Source organism: Asparagus officinalis, chromosome 8 (genome assembly GCF_001876935.1).
Source record: "Asparagus officinalis chromosome 8, Aspof.V1, whole genome shotgun sequence".
Taxonomy (NCBI): domain Eukaryota; kingdom Viridiplantae; phylum Streptophyta; class Magnoliopsida; order Asparagales; family Asparagaceae; genus Asparagus; species Asparagus officinalis.
Window position 1 is genome coordinate 88,152,141 of NC_033801.1, and position 27,757 is coordinate 88,179,897.

General features: G+C 37.1%; 1 protein-coding gene and 1 long non-coding RNA gene across 2 annotated transcripts; one reads left to right on the forward strand and one right to left on the reverse strand.

Moving 5' to 3' along the window:
* On the forward strand, positions 8,954–16,102 carry LOC109822687. The gene is made up of 3 exons (XR_002242219.1): positions 8,954–9,183; positions 15,181–15,556; positions 15,816–16,102. It is a non-coding gene; the product is annotated as an uncharacterized LOC109822687 (long non-coding RNA).
* On the reverse strand, positions 16,677–27,064 carry LOC109820551 (coatomer subunit epsilon-1-like). Its single transcript, XM_020386710.1, has 7 exons — positions 26,801–27,064; positions 26,637–26,720; positions 23,075–23,226; positions 19,678–19,813; positions 19,440–19,595; positions 19,235–19,314; positions 16,677–17,024 (listed from the first exon to the last, which is right to left on the reverse strand). The coding sequence occupies exons 1-7, from the start codon at positions 26,960–26,962 to the stop codon at positions 16,931–16,933; spliced, it is 864 nt and encodes a 287-aa protein (XP_020242299.1). The 5' UTR covers positions 26,963–27,064; the 3' UTR covers positions 16,677–16,930.

Below are 27,757 nucleotides of genomic sequence, written 5' to 3' on the forward strand. Positions count from 1 at the left end.
AACTCAATTAAATGTCAAATTAGGGTTTAAACATGATTAGAACATGATTAACAAGTTAATTTTTTTTTGAAGAACCCTAATGATCATAATCATGTTTCTATTATAAACAGTAAGAAAACATATAGATCTAACATTTGTTTAAGATCTAACAACAAAAATCTAATCTTTTTCATATTAGATTAAGATCTAAGCATGTAAACATAATTTAAACTTCTAAACTAGTTATTTAACTATAGGGATGGGTTTGGATGTAAATGATCTTTCCTTAATATCATGTGCAAGCCTCTGAAACAAAGCAAGTAATCCCCAAGCATAAACAACCCGTTCTTCCTTGCCACACGTCGATGATCTCGCCCTCGTGTCGGTGTTTTGCTTCATAAAGCTCTTCAAACTCATAAGAAAAGATCTAGGGTTTTTGAGGGGAGATGGTGACTGCTAGGGTTCATAGATATGATAAAAGAAAGAAATTTTCATGAAAAACACAGGTAGTTATAAAGGCAAACCCAAAACAAACCTGTTTGATCCGAACCAGGAAACCTAGTCTGACTAGGAAAACAACCTTCGATATTTTGGCTGTAACTTTCTCATCCGACATCGGAATGAGGTGATCTAAGATTTGTTAGAAATCTGTTGAAGAGATCTATAACTTTAGTCTTTATATTTTTTCATATTCTGATTGCATCGGTATGAAAAACATAGAAACTCATAACTGGTCATTATTCTCAGATTTTTACTATTTTGGCCTTTGTGCATGTTTTGTGTATTTGCACTCATATTTTCACAAATATACATTGAATTGATCTCAAATCAATTCTTATCATACTCAAACATCAAAATATGTTATTTTTTACTATATAACATATTTATTATTATTTATCATAAAATATTCAAATTTATAGGGTTTTACATCTTGGATCCAAGAAGTGAAGTCCCATAGGCTAAACACTTTGAATGGGCATAAAGTTAAGCCCACAAAAAGCTACAGCAAAGGTCGCCCGATGACTAAGGAGAACCTCACCAAGAAGCCCATGTCGACTCGATCCGACCAAGTCAAAACACGAGTCGACTACTACCACACACCCCAGGCCGAGTCAAAAGGTGTCATTAGTCGGCCAAGATTAGATCTGCGTCAAATTCAAACTCATAGGCGAAGCTCGCCAAACAGCCCACGTCGACTCGACCGGACCAAGTTAAAACACAAGTCAACTCCCATGACATGCTTGAGGCCAAGTCAAAAGGCGTCATTAGTCAACCAAGCCTAGAGTCGAATTTCCTATCAAATTTGAACTCATAGACAAAGCTTGCCGACCAATAAACTTCACCCACGTTAAGTGGACCAAGTCATCCACTTCTGAAAAAGGCGTGCCCTTGTCCGCAGTGACCTTCGTCTACGTCTTCAGTAAACCTCGCCAAGTCCACAAAGTTCACCTAAATATTCATTTCAGAGCTATTTTTAGGGGATAACCGCTCTCCAGTAACTCCTACTTTAATGGCTACTAGACATGATAATTAAAGGGGTCATTAACTCTCTCTTTTAGCCTATAAAAGGAGAGGAGATCATCCATTTTGAGAGAGGTTCTGGCGGGGAAAGTTCGGTAGAAGACTCGGTACACGCCTCACGCTTACGATTCCATTAAGAAATATTGCTAAGAGAAAATTGAGTTATCTTCCAAGCAATTCAACTCTCATCAACAGCAAAAGATACATTGTCTTAATCGGCGTGTCAACGGAGTACAAGATCGACACTCCACTGCCACATAGAAAAGAACCCCAGGAAATATAAAATTTTCATTTGTTTTATTATAATCTTTGAATCATAATTTGAGTCAATTGTAATTCAAAAGACCCAAAACAATGGCCACGTAGGACTACTCCAGCTCCACTACCCCCTTCTCTCGAGGATCCATCCACCTTCAATAACGACCACAAATGAGAACTTAGGCAGGTCATGCTTGGGAGTATTGCGTTTTTGAGAAGGAGGCTCTTTGTGTTAGACCCTAGAGGGGGGTGATTAGGGTCTTATGCTAATCTAATCTGATTTTATACCAATTAAAACTAATAACAAGTTATCCTAGTAAGTATGAAATACAACAAGATATATGAGCTAGGATAAGCAATATGAACAAAGAGATATATCCTAGCAATGAGATATACTATGAGATATATGCAAGGATATACAAATTAACACAATGGTGAAATAAACATAAACAAAACAAGAGTGATAGTGTGCAAATAAACAATGCAAACACACAATATGATCACGGAGTTCGGACCTTTCGTCCTACGTCTCCGCTCCCCACTCCCGGGGAGAAATCCACTATCACAACCGGGTTTTCTACGCTTACCCGAACAACGTTTACATCTCACACTCGGTTTTCTAGTTTACTGAAAACTCTACAATCAACACTCTTGCAATCCCACTCTACACCCTCTCAAGTGTTGGAACTAGACGTATCTCCCTCAAGTGCTCAGATACAACCTCTCCCTAGGTTCGTCAACCGACGCCACTCCTCTTGGGACAATCCCTAACTCTCACCACACACTTCTCTCGGTGTACAGGTGTATTACAAAGTGATTCTCACAATAAGCACAATTACAATAAATGATTATTCTCTAATATGGATGAGAACACAATGAAAGCTCATACTCAATTGTTACAACTCTCACCAACCCAAATATACAATGTATGCAAATACAATAAGCTCAAGTGAGTGTGTGTAAACAATGAGTGAAATCAAATCAACTAAACTCAATATAAAACTAGATTTAATAAAATGATAATCAAACAAATAGATGTAAAGCTAGAAATAGAGTTTAGAAAACTTCTCAATAGATTAAGAGGTAGAGGAAGAATAGTTGGATGCCCAAACACCAATAGATGATCTCCTCAAGCTCTTGTGAAATTAATTTCACAAACTCAAACTTCCAAATACTTAAAAGCTTCTTAAACAAACTTAAACCCTTGTTTAAAACTCTTTAAACTTGTTTTAAAACATTCTCTTAGTTCTATGAGAACTGAGATCAATGGGGTATTTATAGCCTGCCAAAACCTCAGCCAAAAACCCCAAACAAAAGACCAAAAAGCCCCACAAAAACAGCTGCAGAAAATAGCCGTTGGTGTATGAAAAGACAGTGCGGCGGTCAACCATGAAATTCTAGTGGTCGACCGCGAGACATATTCAAAACTGAGAAAACTTTCAGAGAAAGCTACGGTCGACCGTGGCGGTCGACCGTGGGAACTTACAGGCTGACGGTCGACCGTCGGTCAACCGTGAAAGTCTCTGCTAGCTCCTCAGGGAAAAACATAGGCACGGTCGACCGTGGCGGTCGGCCGCAAACAGATATATGAAATAACAGGTTTAGAAGCAGTTTGATAATTTTAAAACCCTGTTTAAAAATATTAAATAAATTCCAAAAAATATAAAACTTTGGAAAATGATTGTAGGCACGATAATACACATGCTACAAAAATTGGTTTTTAGAAAGGACCTCCCAAATAAAAAAATATCATTATTTTGCAAAATAGTCCAAAACATGAAAATGTGAACATATGAGTTTTGACATTTTAGCTTAACCATGTTTTGAAACAATACAAAATGATTTTGTAGACTTAATAAAAGATGTATATAATTATTGTTAAGTCCAAAAACAACGAATACAATATTTTCACAAAATTGCATATTTTTGCAAACTTTTCAAAAACAATAAATATGATTTTATTAAATATAAACTTGATATTGATAAAATCATATATAAGCATATAAACATGAAACAAAAATGTATTTTCCAAATATATTCAATTGTTTCATATTTAAACTTGAAAAACCAAAACAATAAATATGAAGGATGTAATTTCATATTATTTAAACTTGAAAAACCAAAACAATAAATATGAAGGATGTAATTTCATATTTATATATACTTGGAAACCAAAACATGTATGTATATATATAACTATATATATACAAAACTAAAACGTGTATGTGTTTATATGATTGAGCTTTAAAGTACTAACACACATAATATAAACCTAAACTAAATTACCCAAGGTTTATCTTGATCTTCAATAGCTTGACTTGGTAATCTCACGGATGAAGCTTGAACTTGAATCTTTAACTTGAATTGCATAGCTTCAACCACTATATCCTCCAACCTCCATTTGATATGATCGTTATATCCAACCTCCAACATGTAGTTTATCTATAATAAATAGAATTATACAAACACTAGACAAACAATATTAGAAGTAAATTGTTTGTTAAACATTATCAAAACAAGAAGGCCAACACTTTGGTCATCTTGGGAGTTAGAGACTAAGGTGGGGGGCACCGGTATGAACGGAGATGGCTCATCGTCTGTTGCGGATGACTCTATCAAGAAGTTGGCCCAGGCTTCGGCTTTTATGGTCGTCTTGGGCTCAAATTGTATATCATATTCACTGAGCTCGACTAACCAGTTGATCATTCTTCCTAAAGGGGTAGGGCTACTATGTGCTTTCTTCAAGGTAAAGGTTTGTCCACATCACTATGGTATGAGCTTGAAAGCAGGGGCGAAGCCTCCTAGCTGCGATCATGAGAGTGACGGAGGCCTTCTCAATGAGAGTATAGTTGAGTTCAGCCACCTTCAGAATCTGGCTGACGTAATATATCGACCTCTATGCATTGTCTTCCTCTTGGATTAGGACAAAGCTAATTACTTCTTGGGAGTTGACCAAGTAGCGGTACAAAGGTTTCTCTTTCTCTAGGATGGCTCAACAGAGGCTTGGTGGTCAAAAATTTCCTGAGGTCATTGAAGGCCTCACTGCACTCTACTATCCAGCCGATGTCTTCCTTCAAATCCTTACTTTCTCTCAAAGTTTTGAAGAACAATAGGCTTCTCTCTGCAGATTTTGAAAGGAAGCAACCCAACGCCACTATCTTTCTATTTAGTTTCTGAACGTCCTTCAATGCACAAGGCTCACACATTTGCTCTATGGCAGTTATTTTCTTAGGGTTGATCTCAATGCCTCGCCAGGTAATAATGAACTTGAGGAATTTGCCTGATTGCACCTCAAAAGCTCATTTGGCCGGGTTAAGCTTCATGCAGTTGTGTCGAAGGACAGAGAAATTTTCTTCAAGATCCGACATGTAAGACGCTGCCTGTTTTGACTTCACAAGGATATCATCCACATATGCCTCCACATTTCGGCCAATTTGGTGCTTGAATATCTTGTTGACCAATCTCTAGTACGTGGCTCCTCATTCTTAAGACTCAAGAGTATCACCTTATAGCAGTAGTTTTATTAGACTCTAATGAATAAGGTCTTCTCTTGATCATGCTCTGCCATCAGGGTCTGATTGTATCCAGAGAAGGCGTCCATAAAAATAAGCAGGTCATGGCCCCTCGTTGCATTCTAGCATAGGAATGGGATCACAGCTCCTCATTGGCACTCAATGAGGCCTAACCTAATTTTGACCTTCCTTGACCCCTCGAGGTCAATCAGCACTTCTTGCAATTCTTCCACAGGAGTCGTCCGCTCTCGTTCCAGCTTTTTTCTCCATCTAGAGGTGGGTCTTCTCAATTGGCAAGTTCTCCAATACTCCTTTCCTTTTCAATAGGAGCAGATAGCATGATCTAGTCTTTTGTTGATTGCTCCTCACAAACCCGACTCCTTCTGGGTTAGAACTTCACCATCTGGTGGTAGGTGGACGGAACCACCTGTAGGTTATTCTGAAAAGTTCTTTCAAGAATAACATTGTAGGCAGACTTTATGTTCATCACAATAAACTGAGTTTGAATAGTGGAATGGTGAGGGTACTCGCCAATCATTAGGCAGAGAGTAATCAGCCCTTCTGTTAGGAGCAAGTGCCTTGTGAACCTAATGAGGGGACCTCGACAAGGTTGTAGTTTGTACTTGTTGATGCCCATCTGGTTGAAGGCATTAATGAACAGGATATCAGTGGAGCTCACTGTATCGACTAAGATCCTTTTGACCCAAAAGCCATTAGTCTCGGTCGATATAATGAGAGGGTCATCATGAGGTATCTCTATGCATTTTAGATCAGCATTGCTGAAAGAAATAGGTTGATTTGTCCTTGATTATTCTCACATAAATTGACATCAAACGCTCACCTATCATATTTCTTCTGAGTGTTATTGGATATTCCTCTTGATGCTGGAGCTAATGGTGTTGGTGACGCTCTGACTACCGATTTTTGTAGGATGTTTATCTTGCTGATGTTGGGGATGGGTCAATCTGGATTGAGACCTCCTGTTAGACTTCCATGGAACGGGTTCTCCTCTATCCCGCTTAGAGATATGTCTCTTCAATATTTCTTTTTGTATCAAGTCCTTGATATCTCTCCGCAGAACTCTATAGTCATCGATATGATGCTCGTGAACCGGTAGTATTATTTGGTGTCTCTAAATTAGGGGGTCTAACTTCATGCGAGGAGGACTGGAGTTCAAATATCCTTCTTTCTGGACCAAATAGAGAGTTTGTGAGAGAGCAATGTTGAGGGAAGTGAGGCCGGCCTCTTGGCTGCTTCTCTGCTCTGGTCCCTCTTGTTGACCTTGCTTGGCATGGAGTCAGTTCTTGGGGGGTCCTTCGCTATTTCCTCCTTTGGAGAGATATCGACTTCTGCTATTGTTGCTACTGCTACTGCTTCTACTTCTATAGCTACCTTCTTATAGGCTCAGGTGTCTTCCACGTTAATGTGCCCTCGTGCCCTGGCCATCAACTGTTCATAATTGGTGACTCAATCTATGATGGGTGAGTCAGCTAGCTGGTTGTCCTCTAGCCCTGCCAAGATCACAACTGTGGCGATCATGTTGCCAAGGTCGTCAACTTCTAGCCTCTTGGCTTGGAACCTCTTGAAGTAGTCCATGTGGTTTTCCCTATGGTCCTTTCTCATTTGCAACAAGACATAGGAGGGCTTCTTCTATTTGAAGTCGGTTAAAAACTGATGTACAAACTTTTGGCTGAGCTATTCAAAACTGTGGATGGACTTCTGGTTTAGTGAGTTCCACCACATCTTAGCACTTTCCGTCAAGGTGACAGGGAAGGATCTACAGATGATCGGCTCAGTTACCTGCTGCATGCTTATCAAGTCATAAAAATTTTGTGAATGCTCTACTAGATCTCCCTCGCCTTTGTACTTCTCAATATGCAACATCTTGAATTTGGCATAGGGAGCATTCATGATCCAGTCGACAAGTGGAGTGTTCCCTCTGATGGTTTTGGCAACAGTGTTGAATGTCTGGTTGTAACCAGAGGCAAGATTAGTGGTGGAAGGATTCAGATCTACGTAGCAGTATCTGGGGCCACGTGAAGTCGTCCATGTAGCTCGCTCATGATCGCCATGGTCGTAGCTGGGGCTTCCCATGTCGCCTCTACATATTGTAAGGTTTGTCGAGGCAGAGCGGCAAAACGAGCATGTTGGTGAAGTGGAGGAGAGGCGTGCTCAACATAAATCTTCGGGTGTTCATTTCTCCTCCTGAACTACAGGAGGGGGGAGGAGGAAAGAATGACAAAGAAGGCTATTGAGGAGGAATTCTGCTGAGGTGCTTATTCGTGAAGGAAGTGAAATGCTGCTGGAGAGATTGAGAAATTCTCTGAGCGTACTCTTCTAGTTGAGCTTGAGTTACATAGCCTATATGTGACTCTTCAGCGGATGGATTGGAGGATCGGTCTGGGCGATCAGAACCAGCCATCTTATGTAAAGAAGAAAAAGAGGCACCCCAGTGGGTGCCAACTATTAATGACGGTTATCAAACAGGAAATTGAGGGTGGATTGTTTAGGGTATTAGAGTCTCTTAATCTTCTTCAAACGGTTGGTTCTTAAACAGAGAAACAAACAACTGGTTCTTGAGCAGAGAATCCAGCCCTGCACATGAACAACACATGAGAGGATCGGAGTTGAAATCTCCAGTGATTCCTCCGACGATCAGGTTAGTCTCATGCTCAAGTGGACAAGAGAGTAAACGTATGGTGTTTTCTAGAAAGAGATTGCTTACCCTATGCAGTAGATAGTAACTTTCCTTTATAGCAGATCCAAGGGGTAGATGTGTAACTTTAGCCGAGTCTAAATAGGCTGCTCAGTTGGCAGCTACTTTACAGGGTTCGGCTGCAGAGGAGATGAGTCACCTATGCATTTAATGTGATGGTGATGTGGCGTGCATAGTGCTGATGAGGTCTATGAGTCATAAAGACTTTAGGGGCGGAAGCAATGATGATTTTGATCATGCATTTAATGTGATGGTGATCAACTGTCGGCAGGGGGTTCGAGGATAAACCATCTCTTGACTCATCTCTATGAGAGGGTCAAAAAATAACGCCTTTTGCCTTAATCTTGCAAGCGGACCGATAAGTACCATCTTTTTACTCAGCTTCAAAAATTCTCGACCTGGCTTTGTAGAATGATAAGGGAGGGTTGATTCTAATGGAAAGATACAGGTAAGGAAATCTTTCGACTTGGCACTTATTGGGAAGGGTCGAGTTTTGAAGCCGCTCGAGTCATCCTGTCTAGGGTGAGGCCAATCTAGTGTTTAGTTAATATAGGACATATGTTGACTCCTCGTATATGATTAACACTTGACCATTTATGTGATATAACAACTATCAAATCCAAACGGAATACACTTAATTTTAACCTCTCGTGAAGGGTTAACTATGTTAGTTCTTCCCCCTAATCCTTCTCCTTTAATGTCTTGCCAATTGGCACCTTAGGTTTTTAAAATCTCGCTTGTAAATCTCCCCATGACCTTGAGGTAATTTTCCCCCCATAAATTACTACATTAAAAAACAATTGGAAAAATTCTACCAAATTAGACCAAAAAATTTGTTAGTATAAGAAATTACTTTCAAAAAATTCAGTGTACTAGAAATGAAAGTAATATGATGGATATCTACATAAGATAAATTGAGAAAACACTTTGGGGTTCTGATACCAAGCCCTAGAAAATTCATGAATATTAAGGCCAACAGCACTCGTGTCTAAGATTAATAATCGAGGTTTATTGCATCTATCTCAAGCCTCTCTCTTTCGGTACCTTTCTGCAACTCCAAATGAAAACCTTAACGATCTCTCAAAATCTTTGCTAAATTGATCCCCCCAAGAAAACCTAGAAGCTCCAGCACCTCAAATCCTACAGTACTTCACCTAACCGCCGCCATCTCCTACTCATGCTGCCACCTTCTTCTCTGTAAGTAATCTTTCCCCTCTCACTCTGCCACCTCCTTCTCTATAAGTAATCTCTCCCCTCTCCTCAAAACCCTATTCCTATGTTTAGTACGCTGTCATCTCCCTCTCTAAGTAATCTCTCCCCTCTCCTCAAAACCCTATTCCTATGTTTAATAATTGGGTTTTTTGGTTTAGGGGCTTCTTTTTTGGATTTTAGTTTCCATTACAACTTTTGATCACAAGTTACTCAGTACAAATCTGCTTATGAATTAATCAGTACTAATCAAGAAAAGAGAGTGAGAGAAAAGCTGTCAATAGTTAATAGAAATAATGTGCACCGTTTTAATTTTAATGAAGGAATTCCCTTGATCATACAACTAAAATATCTCTTAATTTGAAAATAAAGTTGAGAATAGGTATTTATCCTGTGCAAAGGCTTACAGGCTCAAGAAAGGTGTGCAAGTTGTCTTGTTGTCTTGTCTACTAAGAATGACAGTCACTCATCTTAGGATTATTCTTATCCAGTCACGTTTAAGTATAAAGTTGTTTGGCTTATACACTATTATAAATATTTAATCATCAATATATTTAAATGTTAAGACTTATTATTTTAGTCCATTAATAAAACCTCACACAACCAATATGGGACTATTAACCTTTTTTAATTTTAACTTTGTATATCTAATAACACAATATATGTCGTGATTTGCCACACTTTGTACTTGTGTCACTATTATTTAACCATTTACAGATAAAATGACACTTCTGTATGTGTCCCAAAATAAGTGTGGATATATGCAATTTTTATTGGCAGTGACTCTTATTTCATTATAAATGGCCCTTATATGGGACAGGTGATTTGGCATATTCTCCTAAGAAATTAAATAAGGTTAGTTTTGGTAAGAACTTGTCATCTTCTCAAGCAGTCCAACTCTTCACCTTCTTCATTGATATTTTCTCTTCTAACCCATAATTTCTTTCCCTCAGCTGCAACTCAATCTCTCGAGCTTCTCTCCTGAGCTGGTCACCATCTTTCTCCTGCTCTCGCTATCACAGACTCACTGACGCATCTAATGATAATCTAACTACCAAATTTAACAACATCCTTTATGAAAACAAAATTTAACGACAACAAAATTCATCTGCATACTGTGCCCCAAAAACCAAACTTTCAAACAACCTTCTTCACACAAGATCCATCAAATCATATGGATCTAAAAAAAATCGATACAAACTGATAAAATAAAATAAAATTTTGATACAAAAGAATTGAGTCACGGGAGGAGTCATCATCATTTAGTATAAATGAGTTAATCGTGGAATGGCTTATGAGTCGGGACCGCGTCGATTGGAGCACATGCCGATGTCAGTAGTGCCAGTGACAGGGAGCGCGACATTGATAGTGTTGGCGCCTTTGGATAAATCTAAAATAAAACAGATATAAATCAGATAGAACTGAAAGAAAACTGAAGTGCTATATTTTAAAACTTTTTCAAGTTAGCTGATGTGCGTTTGTGAAACGATGTGCTTAAAGCAATATTTGGTCTACTCCGGTGCAAGGATCCTAAGGCCAAACTGCTTCCAGGAACAGCAGTACAGTACAATGATGTGCACCAACCAAGTACTGTCAAGATCTCCTTGATCTATAAGACCTTTCGGTCAAGACAACGATCTCCTCAATCTGTGTAGTAACATTTCGGTTCAGAGAAAAATCTTTCGATCTGTAATAACCTTTCGGTTTAGGGCTATGTTCCTTCGGGCACAAACTAAAGCTTGCATGCTTTTAAACTCTGCAGCAGCAGCACAACAGCTTAACAGATTCAATATGTTCAAGTTGTACAACATTTCAGTGTATTTTTTCCTCTCCCAAGAGCTGCCCCAAGGGGCACTATTTATACGTCTCTAAGGCCAGCTCAAGGGTCACCCACAATCAATTTGACTGTTACAAATCATAATGACAATTATGATTGTAACAGCAAATGACTTAATTGTTGTAACTGCTGCATGCAGTAACGCCTGAACGCGAGGGTCGCGTTTTCACGCAACTTGAGGTTGCGTCGCATCTCGCGAAAACGAGGCTCACACCCTCGCGCGAACGCGAGGGTCGCGTCACTCCTCCGAGGGTCGCGTTCTCTCTCGTGAACGCGAGGGTCGTACCATCGCACGTATGCTCTCTAATATCTTCTAATGGAATCTTGGCCTTTAATTTATCAATCAAAGGCCAAGATTTCCTCATGAGCAAAAGTAGGGGGAGGATAAGGATGAGATCTTGGCCTTTGATTGATAAATCAAAGGCTAATGAGCAAAAGTAGGGGGAGGATAAGGATGAGATCTTGGCCTTTGATTGATAAATCAAAGGCTAAGATCTCTTTATTAGTGTAGGGGGAGGATAAGGATGAGATCTTGGCCTTTGATTGATAAATCAAAGGCTAAGATCTCTTTATTAGTAGATATTAGTAGATGATCCATTAGTAGAGGATCCCAATCCCATTTTTTATGGTCCTCCTATTCCCTATGGCACTTTTTCTTTATTCCTTTTATAGTATACTCCGCTGGGCCCCACATCCTCCTCCTCTTATCTTGTCTCCCAAAAAATTCAACACAATATGCTCAAAATAAGTAGCACTTAAATACCTTATAGCTTCACTCATTTTATAGTTACATACTCTTAGTTGTCTTCGGTAGCATTTGTATGTCGTAAGTTCTTTAAAATTGGTACATTAGTATCCTTTATTATGTAAAATTGAAAATATTCACCCGATTGTTCCACGATAACATTCGTATGTTAATTTTATAACTTTCCAACTATCTATGTTTGTGAATTGACTATTAAACATGTCCAAATTATATTTTAAAAGTAGGATTGGGATAGGTTTAAACTAGAATTTGGGCAAGGTTAACAGTAAATTAACATATTTTTTGAGCTGACCAGTAAATTAACATATTAATGGTTAAGAAACTCTAAACTAACATGAGAATGTCATCTGAAAATTTTAGAGTGAAAATTTTACATTTGCATAATAGAGAGTATTAACATGCCAATTTTAGACAAGTTAGTTTATATAAATGCTAGAAAAAAACAACTAAGGGTATATAAGTACAAAATGAGTGAAACTATAAGATATTTAAGCGCTATTTTGTTTTTGTCCCTTTTTAACCCTCTTTTAGTGTGCTAAAGTAGATTTAAGATCCATGTTTCCATAACTTAACTTGATTACAATCAATTTTGGTTTCATAACAGATGCTCCATAGGGCAGTTTAATCAAAATTATGTTAATTAGGGAAAATCGCGCAACAACAAAGTTTTCCCTGGTACTCAACAACTAGAGAAGCAGTGGCATCGTGCTTTAGCACTAGTTAAATAATACGGTTAATTTCACTAAACCCCCAGAACTTTTGGGGGTGTTACACATAACCCCCCTAAACTTTAGCTTATCTCACCAACCTCCTTGTCTATAATTTGCAAATAAATAAAATATCTTTTGAGTGAAAATTTTCCAAACTTTATCACCTCATTTACATACAACATACTCATTCCTGAAGTATGAGCTTTATTCTCTCGAGAAAAATTTAGTTATTTACAAATTACAAGCAAAGAGAGTTAGGTGAGGTTAGGGGTGGCAAATTTTGACCCGACCCATCAACCCGACCCTACCCGACCCGTTTATAATGGGTATGGGTTGAGTTATATGGGTTGGGTCATAAATGGGTCAACCCGAATTTACCCATTTATTAGATGGGTAAATTCGGGTTGAGCCACTGACCCGTATAATGACCCGTATAATGAAAGTACCGACCCGAATAACAACCTGCTTAAACCCGTGCGACAGAAATAAGCTCCAGATCCCATCACGAAGAAAAGCCCTAGATCCCACCACGAAGCTCAAGCGGCGAGCGGCCCTAGATCCCATCAGGAAGCTCGATCGGCGAGCGGCGGCGATCGGCTAACGGCGGCAAACGGCGAGCAGCGGCGATCGGAGTGAGGTGTCGACGACGAGTGACGGTGAACAAGCGGAGGCAAGCGGCGTTGTTTCTTCCCCATTTTGGTCTTCGTTCTAATTTAGACCCTTGTTTCCCAATAATTCACAGCGCGATCCTCTCTGTAAGTTCCCCCCTCTCTCTCTCGAAGCTCAAATGTTCAAGTTTTGTAGCTCAAATGTTCTGTTTCCAGAGTTGATCATTGGCTTTCATGTAAATGAATTTGATCATAGACATCTATTCCTCTTACTAGGGTTTCATTCATGCTCATTTATTAGTGAAATCTGGCTAGAGTTCCATCTTTTGATGTACTCTTTATCTCTGATTGTGATTTATTTTTTAAGTAGACTGTTTGAATATCGACAATCAGTATTGAGGATCTAACCTTAACCTATTACTCTGCCATGATTTTGATATGTTTAATTAATAAATTTTAATTACCTGAACATATAATTAGTTTTTCTTGACGCTGCATTTTAGGAAATAATCAGTTCCCCAACGGATAGCTGAATGAACATTTTGTAGCTCATTTGTAGCTTGTAATTCTTGGTTATAATGAAGAGCAGCCCATGCCAGAGTTGTGACTGTAAAAGTCATGGGCAAGCCATATTTTACATTGTCTGCTGCATCATAGTATCCTCCCACGAGGTCCACCTACACTTTCCATGAAAATTGTCAACATAAAAGAGAGAAAATTTAATATATGACTCCATTGGAAGTGGATAAAAGAGAGAAAATTTAATATATGTGTGTCTATTAATTACCAAGATGATATCGAAAAATTTAATATATGACTCCATTGGAAGTGGATAAAAGAGAGAAATTTTAATATATGTGTGTCTATTAATTACCAAGATGATATCGAAAAATTTAATATATGACTCCATTGGAAGTGGATAAAAGAGAGAAAATTGTTTGTAATGGAGAGAAAAGATTGAGAAAGGGAGATACTATATACATTGAGTTTGGTACTTAATTAGTTTGTTAGTTTTCTTTTTATGTCTATCTTTGCATTGTGCATAGCGGTACCTTGTAATCTTTTCTTTTGAGACCACACAAAATAAGTTTAAAGCGACAATATTAGTTGTAATTTGATCTGTTGTTATCCCTTTCATAATATTTCTAAATAAAAGAGCTTTTAATGGAATGTTAGTTTGACATTAACAAACTAAATTAACTAATTCTTACTGGCTGCTGTTTCTATATTTAACTATTGGGCATTGGTCAAGTTTTTGAAATACCTGTCCTATTTATATGTGTGTCTATTAATTACCATATCAAAAAGTAAACATAACAGTAGTTAATTTGAAAAATATTGGAGTGAGTACAATGTTCTACTTGCTATTGCGTGCATCTTGGATCCCCGATACAAAATGCAATTTGTAGAGTTTTGCTATCATGGGCTATATGGACACAATTCTACGGAGCTTAAGAATGTGAAAGACAAGCTTTTCTCTCTCTTTAATGAGTACTCGAGCAATATGGATGGTAATAGAATGTGAAAGACAAACTTCCACATTGTAACGTAAATCATGCTCTTTAGATTGAGGAGAGCAACCAAACAGTGCATTATTCCGAACTCTTTAGTATCTTAAAATAAGTCTCTCTATTCACTAAGTTTAAAACAGCCTACAATATCTATCCAGTTTAAAACATGATGCTGATTTTTCAGTGAGCACATGTACAAAGTTTGTATATTTTGCAATATTCGGTTTCAGCTTTAAGTTAAAATTTTGAATCAAACATATTAATCTGTCTGTGTTTGTCACTCAAAAATTTGAATCAAATATACTCGCTGTAGTACTCTCCTACTTGTTTTGCATACTATTATCATTCAGCTTCCAACAAAGCTGATTAACAGCTATTGATATTGTACATTACATTGTCTCTTCTCTTGTCTGTACTTATAAGTATTTGTGCTCTCTGTTTATTGTCAGTTTCATTGGTGGTTACTATTAAGCCTTCAACATGTTATTATTATTAGTTAGCAACTTCAGATTTTCTTTAACGCATCGTTAATATATTTGTGATAATTGTTTAGGTAATTTTGTTATCATGTCTGCTTCGAGAATATGGCCCCTAATAAAAGTTGGATGCACAATATTGATAATCGTGCTACTTGTGAAGATTATGCTATTGGATAATAAAACTGGTACTCTTGAGATAGTTGACATAATGCCGGGGGCGGAGATGAAGGTTGTGAGGGAGAGCCCGACGTTGACTATTGTTAGGTTTAAGGCGGGGAGCGGGGAGCCGGCGCATCACCATAGTTTCGGGCACGACGTGATGGTGATGAAAGGGAGGAAGAGGGTTTGGAACCTGGGGAAGAAGGAGAGCTTGGGCTTGGAACCTGGGAAAGGCGAGGTCCGAGACTGACAGGGAGCTTGGACTTGGAGAGGGAGGGGGGAGCAAATGAGGTAAAATGTGTTCAGTGATAGCTTGGCATGCTTTTGTTGTTGTTGTTGTTGTTGTTGTTGTTGGATGATAAAAGTATGATCCTTATAGGCAGGTGATAGTTTGCTTTGATTTGCTTGCTTCTTGTTGTTGTTGTTGTTGTTGTTGTTGAGGATAAAAGGATGAACTTTGCTATTGTTTTCGGTGCAATTTGCTTGTGTTACAGTGCCAAATATGCTTGTGAGCTGCACTTTTATTAACAAATCCACCCTCTCGTTGCAGGACTTGCCACCGGAGCGAGCTTTTGCTGATTTTGTCCTCTGCAATCTGATTCTCCACCTTGTGATCATGAACTTATTCGAATAGAACTGTATTAATATAAGTTGGAAACTGCAGCAATATGTATTAGGTCTTATCAGTTTTTGGACATGTCCATTTATGGTACTCACATAATTGTTTACCTGGTTGAAGATTGTACTCTTGCCTCACAATTCTCAGGATGAATGATGTATTCAACTAAAACTCGAGATCAAAGTTCTTATTTATTTTTGATGACTGATATTGCATGAGAAAAAAAATATGCAAGCTAGGGGGTGACCTTCAGATGCATGAGAAATGGTGTCATTACTTAGAAGTTTGGAAAATTTGAACAGTTTAAGTTCATTGTTAGAAGTTTGATAAACGGGTCATTCGGGTTATATGGGTCGGGTCGGGTAACCCGTTTAATAAATGGGTAGGATCGTATTGACCCATTTATTAAACGGGTCGGGTCGGGTCATACTTATACGGGTCGGGTCAAATTTTATATGGGTCGGGTCGGGTCGGGTTGACCCGTTTGCCACCCCTAGGTGAGGTAAGCTAAAATTCAGAGGGACTTGAGACACCGCAATATTTAGAGGGGTTGTGTGTGATAAATGAAGTTTAAAGGGTTAAATGCAACATCTCACAAAGTTCAGGGGGGTTTTGTGAAATAAACCCTAAATAATAAATAGCCTTTCCGGCATTGAACAGGTGAAGTCAGTACATACAACTAGTCATATTTTTCCTTTTCTTTTTTTATTTTTTCTTTTTCTTGCAAGATCCTGGTCCAAGTTAGTGACCTACAACTAGAAAAAAAATTTGAAATCGAATGAAAGGCATAAATTTCTGGCAGCCACCACAGAAGCTATAAGATTTTATAGAGAATTAGACGCAGGTTTATAGAAGCAAAGTATAAGAAAGTGAAACTGTTTCCCCAAAATACAGAATTAGGGGCTGTCTTCGTAAGATTTAACTGAGAACATATCCATAAACTTCAACCTATAAAATCCAAACAAGCCTACTTTTGCTCAACCAAAAACATAGATTTCATCAGAAAATGGAACAACAAGATGACAGATCTGAAAGTATTTGGAACCTCAAGCAACAGACTGAAGAGCTCTGTCAAAGTTTTCTTCAGCAGCAGAAGCGCGTTTCACTAGCAAATGCTCAGGATGTAACAGCCTCAGCTGGCTGCAAAGGTACAGGAGAAATCAGAAAAATGAGCAGAAAGAAAGAAAATGGCTGCAACTTGATTGGTTAATGCTTCAAAAGATAGGAAATGAATAATGTTTCAATGACCGACATATGAAGAAGTATGGCTTGTGAACTTAAATGCGTCCAAGAAGTTGAATCCTAAAGATTAAAGACCATGAGTAGAGAAAAAACGAAAAAGCTTACAACTTTCAACTGAAAGTAAGCCTAAACAATTTTTTTCCCCCTTCTAATTTTAGGCATTAATGCTTTTTCTCTTTAAGACTTTTCTTTTCTGATTAGCGCTTGCAGTAATTTTAGGCAGTGTGAACGGTGTAATCTATTCACAGTTAACCATAGGGATAATTCAAAACAATGCGCTTCATGCCCACAGGCCACAAGTTCTTCATTTCTACAGGCTGCTAATTTGTTAAGAGTCTTGTCGACTTGACTAGAACCGTAACCGTGATCACCTAGGGATAATCCAAAACAATGTGGCTTTGCGCACTTCATGCTTACAAGTTCTTCATTTCTTCTGGCTTCCAATTTGTTAAAGAGTGTTGACTTGACTAGAACTGTGATCACCAAGAAAGCGCGTGCAACCTGCTTGATTTCATAAGTGACGATTGCACTCTATGTATGACCATATAAACTGCAATTCTTTTATCTTTACAAGAATGCATATTACATACAAAAGTGCACATCAGATTTAATATAAAATTCCGTGTACTTACAGAGAGGTCCACATGAAGGAATATTTATAAGACAAAGTTCGAGAAATTATAACATCAACTAGGTGGATGTTTACAGATAATCACGCTAATACCTGGAAAATGCAAAACTATATTTCTCCATAGGTCTGTATTGAAATTGAAATTTAATGCTTGGAAAGGTAGAAACACAGATGCCAAACGAAAATTTTCTTTTAATTTTTATGATGAATCTATTCAAAATGAGTCATTTGCAATACTGCCTTCACCTAGTTACTGGTCTCTAAAAGATGGAAAATGAAGATTGTCTTGGTCTAAACACAAAACTGTCTTCACCTCACTGCTGATCCCTAAGTTGGACGAAGAAGATTGTTTACGGAGTAAAAAGACAAAAAATAAGTTGAGGACAAGACAATGGTAGAATAAAACGAAACCAGAAGTATCTAACTCTTCCACTGAAAGTGTGATAGTTGTTCCCTATGTTACCCGGGTGCTTCTATAATGAAGCCGTACCCGTACCGTACACGAACCCAACACTTTCCCGTACCCAAACTTCATGAACATTTCTTGAATATATGCATGCATTTATTACAACATGTACTCAATTATACGATATATGTGTTAATTTAAAACACTTGCCAAAGACTTCCTGGACGTAGAGCTTACACTTCACATCCGTCTTTTGAAACTAATGAGATACGGGTCAGGTTCGTTTTAGTCCATACCCAAGTTTAAAACTATATAGTTAATGGGTCGTTTAGATGTCTAGTAAAAAAAATGAGTAGTTTACAATTCACGATAATCGATATGATAAAAGAAACTCAAAAATGTGATCGGAATTTTAATTCTAATGACACATGAAGGGGAAAAAAATTATCTTATGCACAGTATTAATTCAATATATATATGTAGTCGTGTCCCCGTACCCTACATTTTACAATTTTGCCGTGTCCCGCACCCGCACCCGTACCAGTACTCGTGCCCGTTTCCATGCAACTTAGGTAGTTCCCAAGCAACACCTTGCTAGAACTTCTCCTGCAATATGCAGAACAATTTTGCATTTGGGTGTTATTGCTAGAACCTATCCTGCAATTTTCAGAACATTCTTTCTGCATTTGGTGTGTAACAAATCACCTTCTTCTGCAATAGTTGATCCCCAAAGATCTATTCCACTAGCCTAGTAGTTTTTCACTGTTAATGAAGTTTGACCTAAATCTTGTGCTGGCAACAGTCTCGCATAAACAAGTTCCAGTCTTGAGCATGCTTAACTGAGGAGATGACAATATAACAGAAATCTACCAAGGGGATGCGCTAGAGTTGGGTACCGTTAGTTAAGTTTTTAGTTTTGGGTAATATTGTATCTGACTTTCTAACTGGAGCAAGCTTTAAAGTTATGCACAGTTTAAGATCGAAGGCCATATATATACTAAGAAATACAAAATGTGGAAAAAACTGGCATATCTTGGCATATCTGGAATTCATTAAAGTACGGATGCTTACGTAAGGTATCTTGCTGGAGGTTTGCCTACATGAAGACTGCACACAACTAAGTTGGCCAGAGTTTCCGCATCCTTTGCATCCTAGAGATCATCAAACAACATTCTCAGCCAACAGATGATCGTAGATACTGACCAGAAGACATTCCAGCCATATGTTTTCCAAATATAAGCTAAAACTTTATTTTTTTTCTGAATGTCCAAGATACCTTGTTCAGTGCTTCAAGCAACAAAGATTCAGCTTCATCAAAATGCCCCATGTGCATACAGCAGACAGCCTTTCCATTAAGAACCATCCCAGTCATCTGATACTTCTCAGAAAAATCTTGGAAAATAAGATATGCTTCCTGAATCTTAGAACCACCCTGAAATTGCAGAAGTTATGATTCATATCGTCAAGGAGTAATTAGCATAAATCTCCCTGTAAAGAAAAAGACAGAAACTTACTACTGCCAGATTTAGCCATGCATTTGCAAGTTGGGTCAATGTGTGGTCTTCATCAATTTGTTGCATCAACTTTAGCTGTTTCTCTGCATAATCTGACCTGTGCATCTTTATGTATATCTGAACATTCAGTGCAAGCCTGCATACAGAAACAATGGATCAAATTGTAAATTCCACAGTTGAATCAGTTATACAGAGTTATTGCAGTGCAAATCAGGTTGGCAGGTGACAAACTATGCTCCTGAAGAAGAAAGTATGTGATCAAGAAAACTAAGGTCCAATATCTGATTACATTTCTGTTAACTGTTTCCAAACCAACATCAAGTGTTTGGTTATGGACGAACTTTAAACAAAAACGCTTTTTTATAAAGTATAAATTCTTAATAAACCGTACCTTATGGTTACATCTGACCATAATTCTATGAAATAATATTGGATCGAGATATAAAATATAGATGCGGTAAAACTCACATCAAGTGATCACATACGTTAATGTGGATATATAATAGCGACTATAAAAACAACAGTCATGACTCCAAATTTTGGAGTCAACAACATGAATATTTTCCTTCCATTCAGCCATGTTAAGGTAATCACCTAATTAAACTAACCACTAGAATGCACTTGAGTCTTTGACTCCTTTACTGGCTCCATGCAAATTCACTTAGGTCTATCTCCGGTCCTCATTTGCTCCATTCCGTGGACTATAATCCTATCACCTCTCCTAATTCGCACACTTACTAGTCTTCATTGCACATGCGAAAAACCATATTCTCCACGCCCTCCCCCGCCGCACCCACGCCCCAAAAAATAATAATAATGAATCCTTCAATCGGAGAAATCTCTAACTTCCTATATGCACCCATTTATATCCTATCTCTTACACTATGTCCACTCAAACTCTATAAACTTTTTGAAAACATGTTTCTTAATAGTTCTGTATTTTGACCCATAACACATTGTGGGTTTCAAACCTGCCACATAACCTCCCTTCAATTTTCAAGGGTATTCTATAGCACTATGATTTTTTGTCACCCTACTTTCCTTCCTTTGTCACAATCTTGATAACTACACCAAATAGAAAAAATGGCTACTCCAAGATATTTCTTAACCTCAAATATGTACTGTATATCCATTACCTTAAACCCTTTAGCTTAAAGTTGCATCCCATATATTCAATTTTAAATTCTTTTAGGCTCCTAGATTTTCGTTACCTTTCTGGTCACCCTCACTCAAGTCATTCCCCTTTATTATGTACCTTTCATACCATCATGTATAAAAGACTACAGGCACTACAATGTTGTATGTGGTTGTGCACCTTATGTTATGAATAAAGAACACTAGGCTTCAAAACATATCTAAATCCAATTGTAACATGATAATCAACACTTTTCATACATGAGTAACACTTCACACTTATTCATCTTTTGATGGTGATATGTGATGGTGCTGTAATGTCTTAGCTGATACTTGTACACATATCTCTGGAGTTGGGGAAATGGTTTTGATTTGTATAACCAATTTTGGAGGTGAATGAAGGTGGCTGGGGCTTCTCTTTGGAGCCCCATCTTTAGTTTAAAACATATAGGTAAATATTCTTACTCTTTCCATTTATGAATTACATGTATCACGTTGCATATTTACTTAATAATTGAATTCCCATGTACACTATAATGATGTCTCTTTCAACTAAATTATGGCCATCAAGGAACAAAGAACGCGTGCTGCATCCAAGATGCATTGCAAAATATGGAAGTTTCTTGCTATGTGATAACTCCTATTTACTGCCATGAATAAGCGGTCATAAGTATATTTGCTCTCTACACCAACATGCTTTTATATAGGCTGAAATCTATACTATTTGCCTAAATGCATACTAATCATGGGGGCATCCCTTAAACTAGAAATTTAAAATGCAAGAGTGAAATATTAACATGACAAATTCCTACATCACCTGAGGTGTGGATCCAAATAAGACAACCATATAATTAAGGCAAAGGAAAACAAAATTAAGTTATGACCTTTACAATATAACCTAATAAACAAACATAGTAAAGTCCAGTTCTAATTATGTTAGCAAGTAGTGACCACCAACAAGAATTACAAAATTAACAAGAAAAATAACTATAAATTGTAAACTATATTAACACACAAGAAAAATCAAAAGGGAAATTAAGATAATAAAATATAATCGAAGATGATAAGACATAAACAATAGGTAATAATATAAGATATTTGAAGGACTCCTACAGCTCCTATTTGAAGTGGTTGGAGTAGTCAGTAATGGCGTCTGGGACTGATGAGCGAAAAAAAAAAGGTTGGCTATGCTCCTATACATAAACAAATAGAATAGTCTATTTGTACAAAGTGATAACAAAGCAAACTTAAAGATCAAATGTCCAGTTGGACGGTCAGTACGGTGACCATAGAAGGAAAAGAAGATAGGACAAAGGTGGCGATGAGTTCTACAACAAACCCCAGGTTTTGAACGCCTTTCCATTCCGTTTCATTTCTTCTACTCATACCACCTCTACTTTACTCTCTGTGCGTGCATTTGGCCCTTAAAGGGGATTAGCACCCATGGAACAAGGTTTCAAGATAGAGACCAGGGTCCAACCAAGAACATAAATTGATCATAAAGATATAGCCTTGAGTTCATGACAGCATACATAATACTTGGTTTCTTATGAAAAAATACAACATTTCAAAACTAAAACCCCACAACATTATGCACACATTATCCACGGTTTCTGTGTAAGTTGAGTTGCCTAAAGCTTCAACATGGAACTAACAGAAGTTCAGGCAGAATTACGAGTTCCAACTTAGAACCAGTCCAGAATGCAAACAAAAAAAAAACTAAACTAAACTAAACAAAAGAAAAAGGGAAAAGAAAAGGAATGGCCTAATCTCCAATATTTCTACCTGTTATACATAAACTAGAAGTATTAAGGTTGCAGTTCTACTCATGCTAACAGAACAAGACTAGTTAAAGGAAGCCAAAACCTTTCATCTGATTTGCTTATTCCAATTTTGATTGTCAACAAACACTCATAATTTAAATTTTTAAATTTTTTTTATTAAAAAGTAAAACAAAACATGTGTATAGTTGTATATACCAGTCGTGAATATTAAACTCTTTTAATGATGATTAGACCATAAACAAAAACCATTTGAAAAAAATTGAAACTGGAAGGAAGCACAAAGTCACCATTACGTCCAAAATACAGACAAACGTGCATAAAGTTATCTAGTGTTTCTTTCAAGTTCTAATGGGGCTCAGGATTCAGCAATGTTTATAAGTATAAAAAATAAATTGCAATGCTAAGGCTCTCTTCTATAAGAAATTGAAATGTGCATATATTTTTCTTAGTGGGAAAAAGAACGAGATTATATGACTCACAAGTCCATTGTTCCTCCAGCATTAGTATGCTTAAGAGCCTCATTGTAGTCCTGCTCATGCATGTATATTATCCCTGCAATCAGCCGGAGAAAAGGATTGTTCGCTATTGCAGCATCACTCAGCCATTCTTGTAGACTTGATTTTGCACCTTCCTTTAGAAGCAGTATGAGAAGAGGAAGAACATATTAGACTTGAGTAGAGTGCAGTTTGAAAAATGTCCAAACAAGCTAGTTTAGAGCATGTTTGTGAAGTGAGTAAGTTTAGCTTCTAATTGTATTCACTTATAACCAAATTCATGTTTGGTAAATAATACTTATTTATTTATTTTTTCACTTATAAGTATTAAATATGTTGGGAGTTTCCAACTTATTTTTTGGCAGTTACAAGAAGTTTTCACTTATTAATGTTAAAAGACTACTATACCCTCTAACAAAATAAGTAAAACTAAGTAACAAATAACTTACAAGATTTCATAAAATAAGTATTAACCAAACATGCCCTTATGATGTGTAAAATCACAAGTTTCTAATCAAACAGAAGATTTAACGAATTTCTAGGAAAAACATACACTACAATGGTGAGTGAAATTTTTTTCGAAGTAAAAGCGTATGACATATTTTCCAGTTAAGAGGACAACTTTTATAGAGTATAATGTCTAATTAACCCTTGAAGGGAAAATAACCATATAATATTGCCAAGTCGTTCATGCTTTAGATCAATTTATCAAAATAATTTCTAGATAAAAAAATTTGCAGCTTATCTACATAGAGTAAAAGAAATGATCATGGAAGTCCTCCAACAAAATAAACCAACCATTTAGATCGAGAAATAGAACATACTCCTAAATCACATAAAGCTAAGCTGTAAATTAGTCACCTATGACAATCATCCAGGCCCTCGACTTTAACTATATTTCTACCAAATTCTAATACCTACTGACTTATAGTAACCTTTAAGACAAAACTTTGCATAACATAAAAACCTGAATAACTAAGCCTCAAAGTAAAATATTTTCCAATTAAAAATATCAAATAATCAGGGAACCATAAAACATCAAAAAACAAAAAAACTAATCATTTCGCATTTCATTCTTTTTTTCTAATTAACAATGACGAGACATCCTTGTTATAGACCCATCTCAAATGATGAAAACTAAGGCTTAGGTGGAAAAATGTGTTTTGTTTTGGTGGAATATATACCTCCGAAGAACACATTTGCAAATTTACCACCAAATCAGTATGTTTTCTAATTTACCCCTACATTATTCCACATTGGATTTTTTGGCTCTCACATTTAACACCATTAAGTTTTAAATTGTTGGGGTTAAAATGTCAAAAATATCTCCTCCATGAAGAGAGGGATGACCCTCTCCTCCCTTAAATCAAACCCTAACCCCTACCCAAACCGAAACTCCAAATCTTCTAATATATTAGTAGTTATTAGCCAATATCTACCAATATTGTCCTTTTTCTAATATGGATATATGGTTAATATGTGTTAATATCTATTGACACATCAAATCTTTGGTCCATGAAACTTTCATACTTTAGATAGAAATGATTTTTCAATGAATATTTGCAGCATATCACCTACAACAAAGTAAAAGTCATATTGATGACAGTCTTCCAAAAAAGTAAAACTAAACAAGCCAACCTTCTAGTGCAAGATCTATGCTACTTTATAAAAGTATTTATGAAGGCAGGCAAAAGTGGAGGAATGCATAATGATTCCTTCAATTTGTCAAAGAATAGAGAGTTATTATTTTAGTAAAAGATAAGGGTAATTTGGTCACGGGTCAATATCTTATTGATGTGGGCTTCATCTCTCCCTCCCTCCCTTTCCTCTCTAGAAGGTTCCATTACTTTCATTCCTCCATCTCTTTTTCAAATTTAAAATTTCATCCCCCCTAGAAAAATTTAAGAATTCATCCCCCTCTCTCTAGAAGATTCCATTGCTTCCATTGCTCCATTTCTTTCTCAAACTTATAATTTCGTGCATGTCTTTTTTAAAACCATATAATTTAAGAAAATAAAAATGCAACAACGTAAACTAGGCAGTAATCTATAAGTAAGTGTCTTCTTTTAACATGTATATATAATATAATATATATTTAAAAACATTTTTTAATAACAAAAAAATACTTTTCATAATTATGCTAATAAAATTATAAATTTTGGATGAATTTTCTTATGCACAATAGTTTTTGTTTACTTCAATAAAAGGTTAACCAAAAAACTACAAAATTCAGAAAATAAATCAAATAAAATTTATTTATTACATCCACTATAGTCAATTACAATTTCACTCCTATTAGTGAAATGAAGGATACAATAACAATTTTCGAGATGCATAAAAGATATACATATATTTTAATATTCTTTATTATTTTGATCAAAATTTTTACTAGAAACACTATAAATGCACATTAAATGATTATAACATAATTAACAAGCATGACGAGAACTATTTAGATAGAAATTTAAACGTGCATTTGCATGTGCTAATATACTAGTTGGAAAATAAAAAATATTCCATCCCATATAATGCCAAATTATCATGCAACTACTCAAGACCTCCAATTTAGCTTACTTATGTTTTTTGTGTTTATTATACCTAATGGCCACAATAATACATGGGACAGAATTTTCCATAATCATGATAAAAAATCTAAATAACAAATAAGGCCAAAATAAAATATCTATCACTTTTAAACATGTCAAAAGACCATACTCTAGGTCATGATATGTCATTAAACAAAGACCAATCGTTCACATCTCGTTCTTTCTATAAAGTTATAAATAGCAATGGCAATAGATACTCATCAATGATCATACAACTCAAAATGCTGAGGAAACCAAAAATCTACCAGACGAGTAGATACAAAGTGGGGAGGAACAAGTCCATCTGCATTCATTCACATGTTTTAATTCAGAGATCTCTAATGTACAACGCACAAGTGTTTATCTTTTGCCCATCAATTCTGCTTTTTTCGAAACTTCCAGATCTAAACAAATCAAGCCATACGACCTCAAAACAACTACCAACCTATTTTAGGGATTCTACATCTCTAATTCAGACAAATTAGGGTTTTGAAGCTACAAAAATATGCAGGAAACAGTACTTTGAACAGATTCTAGATCACAAAACAACCAAACTGTCTAATTTGAGGGCTTCAACATAACTAATTCAGCACATTAGGGTTTTCAAACTCCTAAATAAAAGATAATTTTCCATTTCAGCTTGTCCAACTTCCAGATCAAAGAAAAACAAAGCCATAAGATCACAAAACAACCAAAACTATCTGATTTTAGGGCTTCCATGTAGCTAATTCGGTTCACATTAGGGTTTTCAAACTCCTAAATCACGGATTAACCCTGCATTTCAGGTTTCCCAGCTTCCAGATCCAAAGAAATTAAGCCAAAAGATCACAAAACAATCAAACTACCTAAAATAGAGCTTCTGCATCTCCCATTCAGTTCACATCAGGGTTTTCAAACTCCTAAAACTCACAGATCTCATCAAAACTTAATCCAGATCCAGATCAAAGGTATCAGAAACCAACCTTATCGCCGGAAAGATATACCGCGAGCAACTTCACCGCCTGCAACGCCGTCGGGGCGTTCGAATCGATCTCGCTGATCACCAGCTGATAAACAATCACAAAATCAAGAGCAGCAACAACCCGAAACGATAAAAATCCAATAGAAATCAGATCGGAACCGTAACCTGATGAGATCCGAGGGCGATGTAGGATCTGTAGACGAGGGAATCCCGCTCGATGGCGTCGTCGTGGGAGAGGTTGGGGACGTCGCTGTTGTTGATGGCGGCCTGGTACGCGCCGAGGTAGAAGTTGTTACGGAGGTTGAAGAGGAGATCGGGGGTCGCCATCGGAGAGAGGATTTTTTTTTTTCTTTTTTTTGCCGCGGGGGAGATCTGAGAGATTTGAAGGAAGAAATGGGCTTTAAGATCTTCGCTCCTCCTCCGGTTGATGAATGATGATACATGTGTGCTGGAGTCGAGGGGAAGGTGGGCACGTGCGAGGCTGCACGTGTGTTGTTTGGAGCCTCAGTGGGTCTGGACCCGACCCGGATTCCAACGGCCCATGGTTACTTCCCGTTGGGTGGGATGAGGACCTATTGATCGCACCAGAAACACTTACTATTGGGCCTAAGCCCGTGATGGTTTCACACAACGCTCTTCAACTTAGGCCCGTTTTGAGATGACCTGACTTTTTGACGCTAGTAACACCACCACCACCCCCCCCTAACCATTAATTCTTCTTGCCTTCTCAATGAACACCATCAATGTATACTCCATAGGGGTGCCAAACCGTATCCGTATCTGAGGAAATATCTGTAACCGTATCCGTTAGGATACGAATATGGTTACTCAAATCTAAAACCGATAGGATATGGTTATGGATATGGTTTTGTAGTGAAATATCCGTATCCGTATCCGAAAATATCCGAATACATATATTGGTCATACTCTTACGGTAGTTTCAGAGTCTTAGATTATGGATTTGTGATTAATTTTGATGATCAATATGTCTAATCTTAGCTTTTCAATCATAATGAACGTATTAACGAACTCTTTTTGTATCACATGACTATATTTTTTTGAATACTATCTAGTTTTCTGATATCCTTTTTGTATCCGCATGCATATCCGTTTATATATCCG

Bases quoted from the DNA above. Each gene is read 5' to 3' on its own strand.
- LOC109820551 (XM_020386710.1), bottom strand. From the start codon at position 26,962: ATGGCGACCCCCGATCTCCTCTTCAACCTCCGTAACAACTTCTACCTC. The intron at 19,596-19,677 runs GTAAGTTTCTGT...CTGCAATTTCAG, and splicing joins CATGGCTAAATCTGGCAGTA to GGTGGTTCTAAGATTCAGGA. The intron at 17,025-19,234 runs GTAAGCATCCGT...GTACCTTTGCAG, and splicing joins CCTCCAGCAAGATACCTTAC to CCAGCTGAGGCTGTTACATC.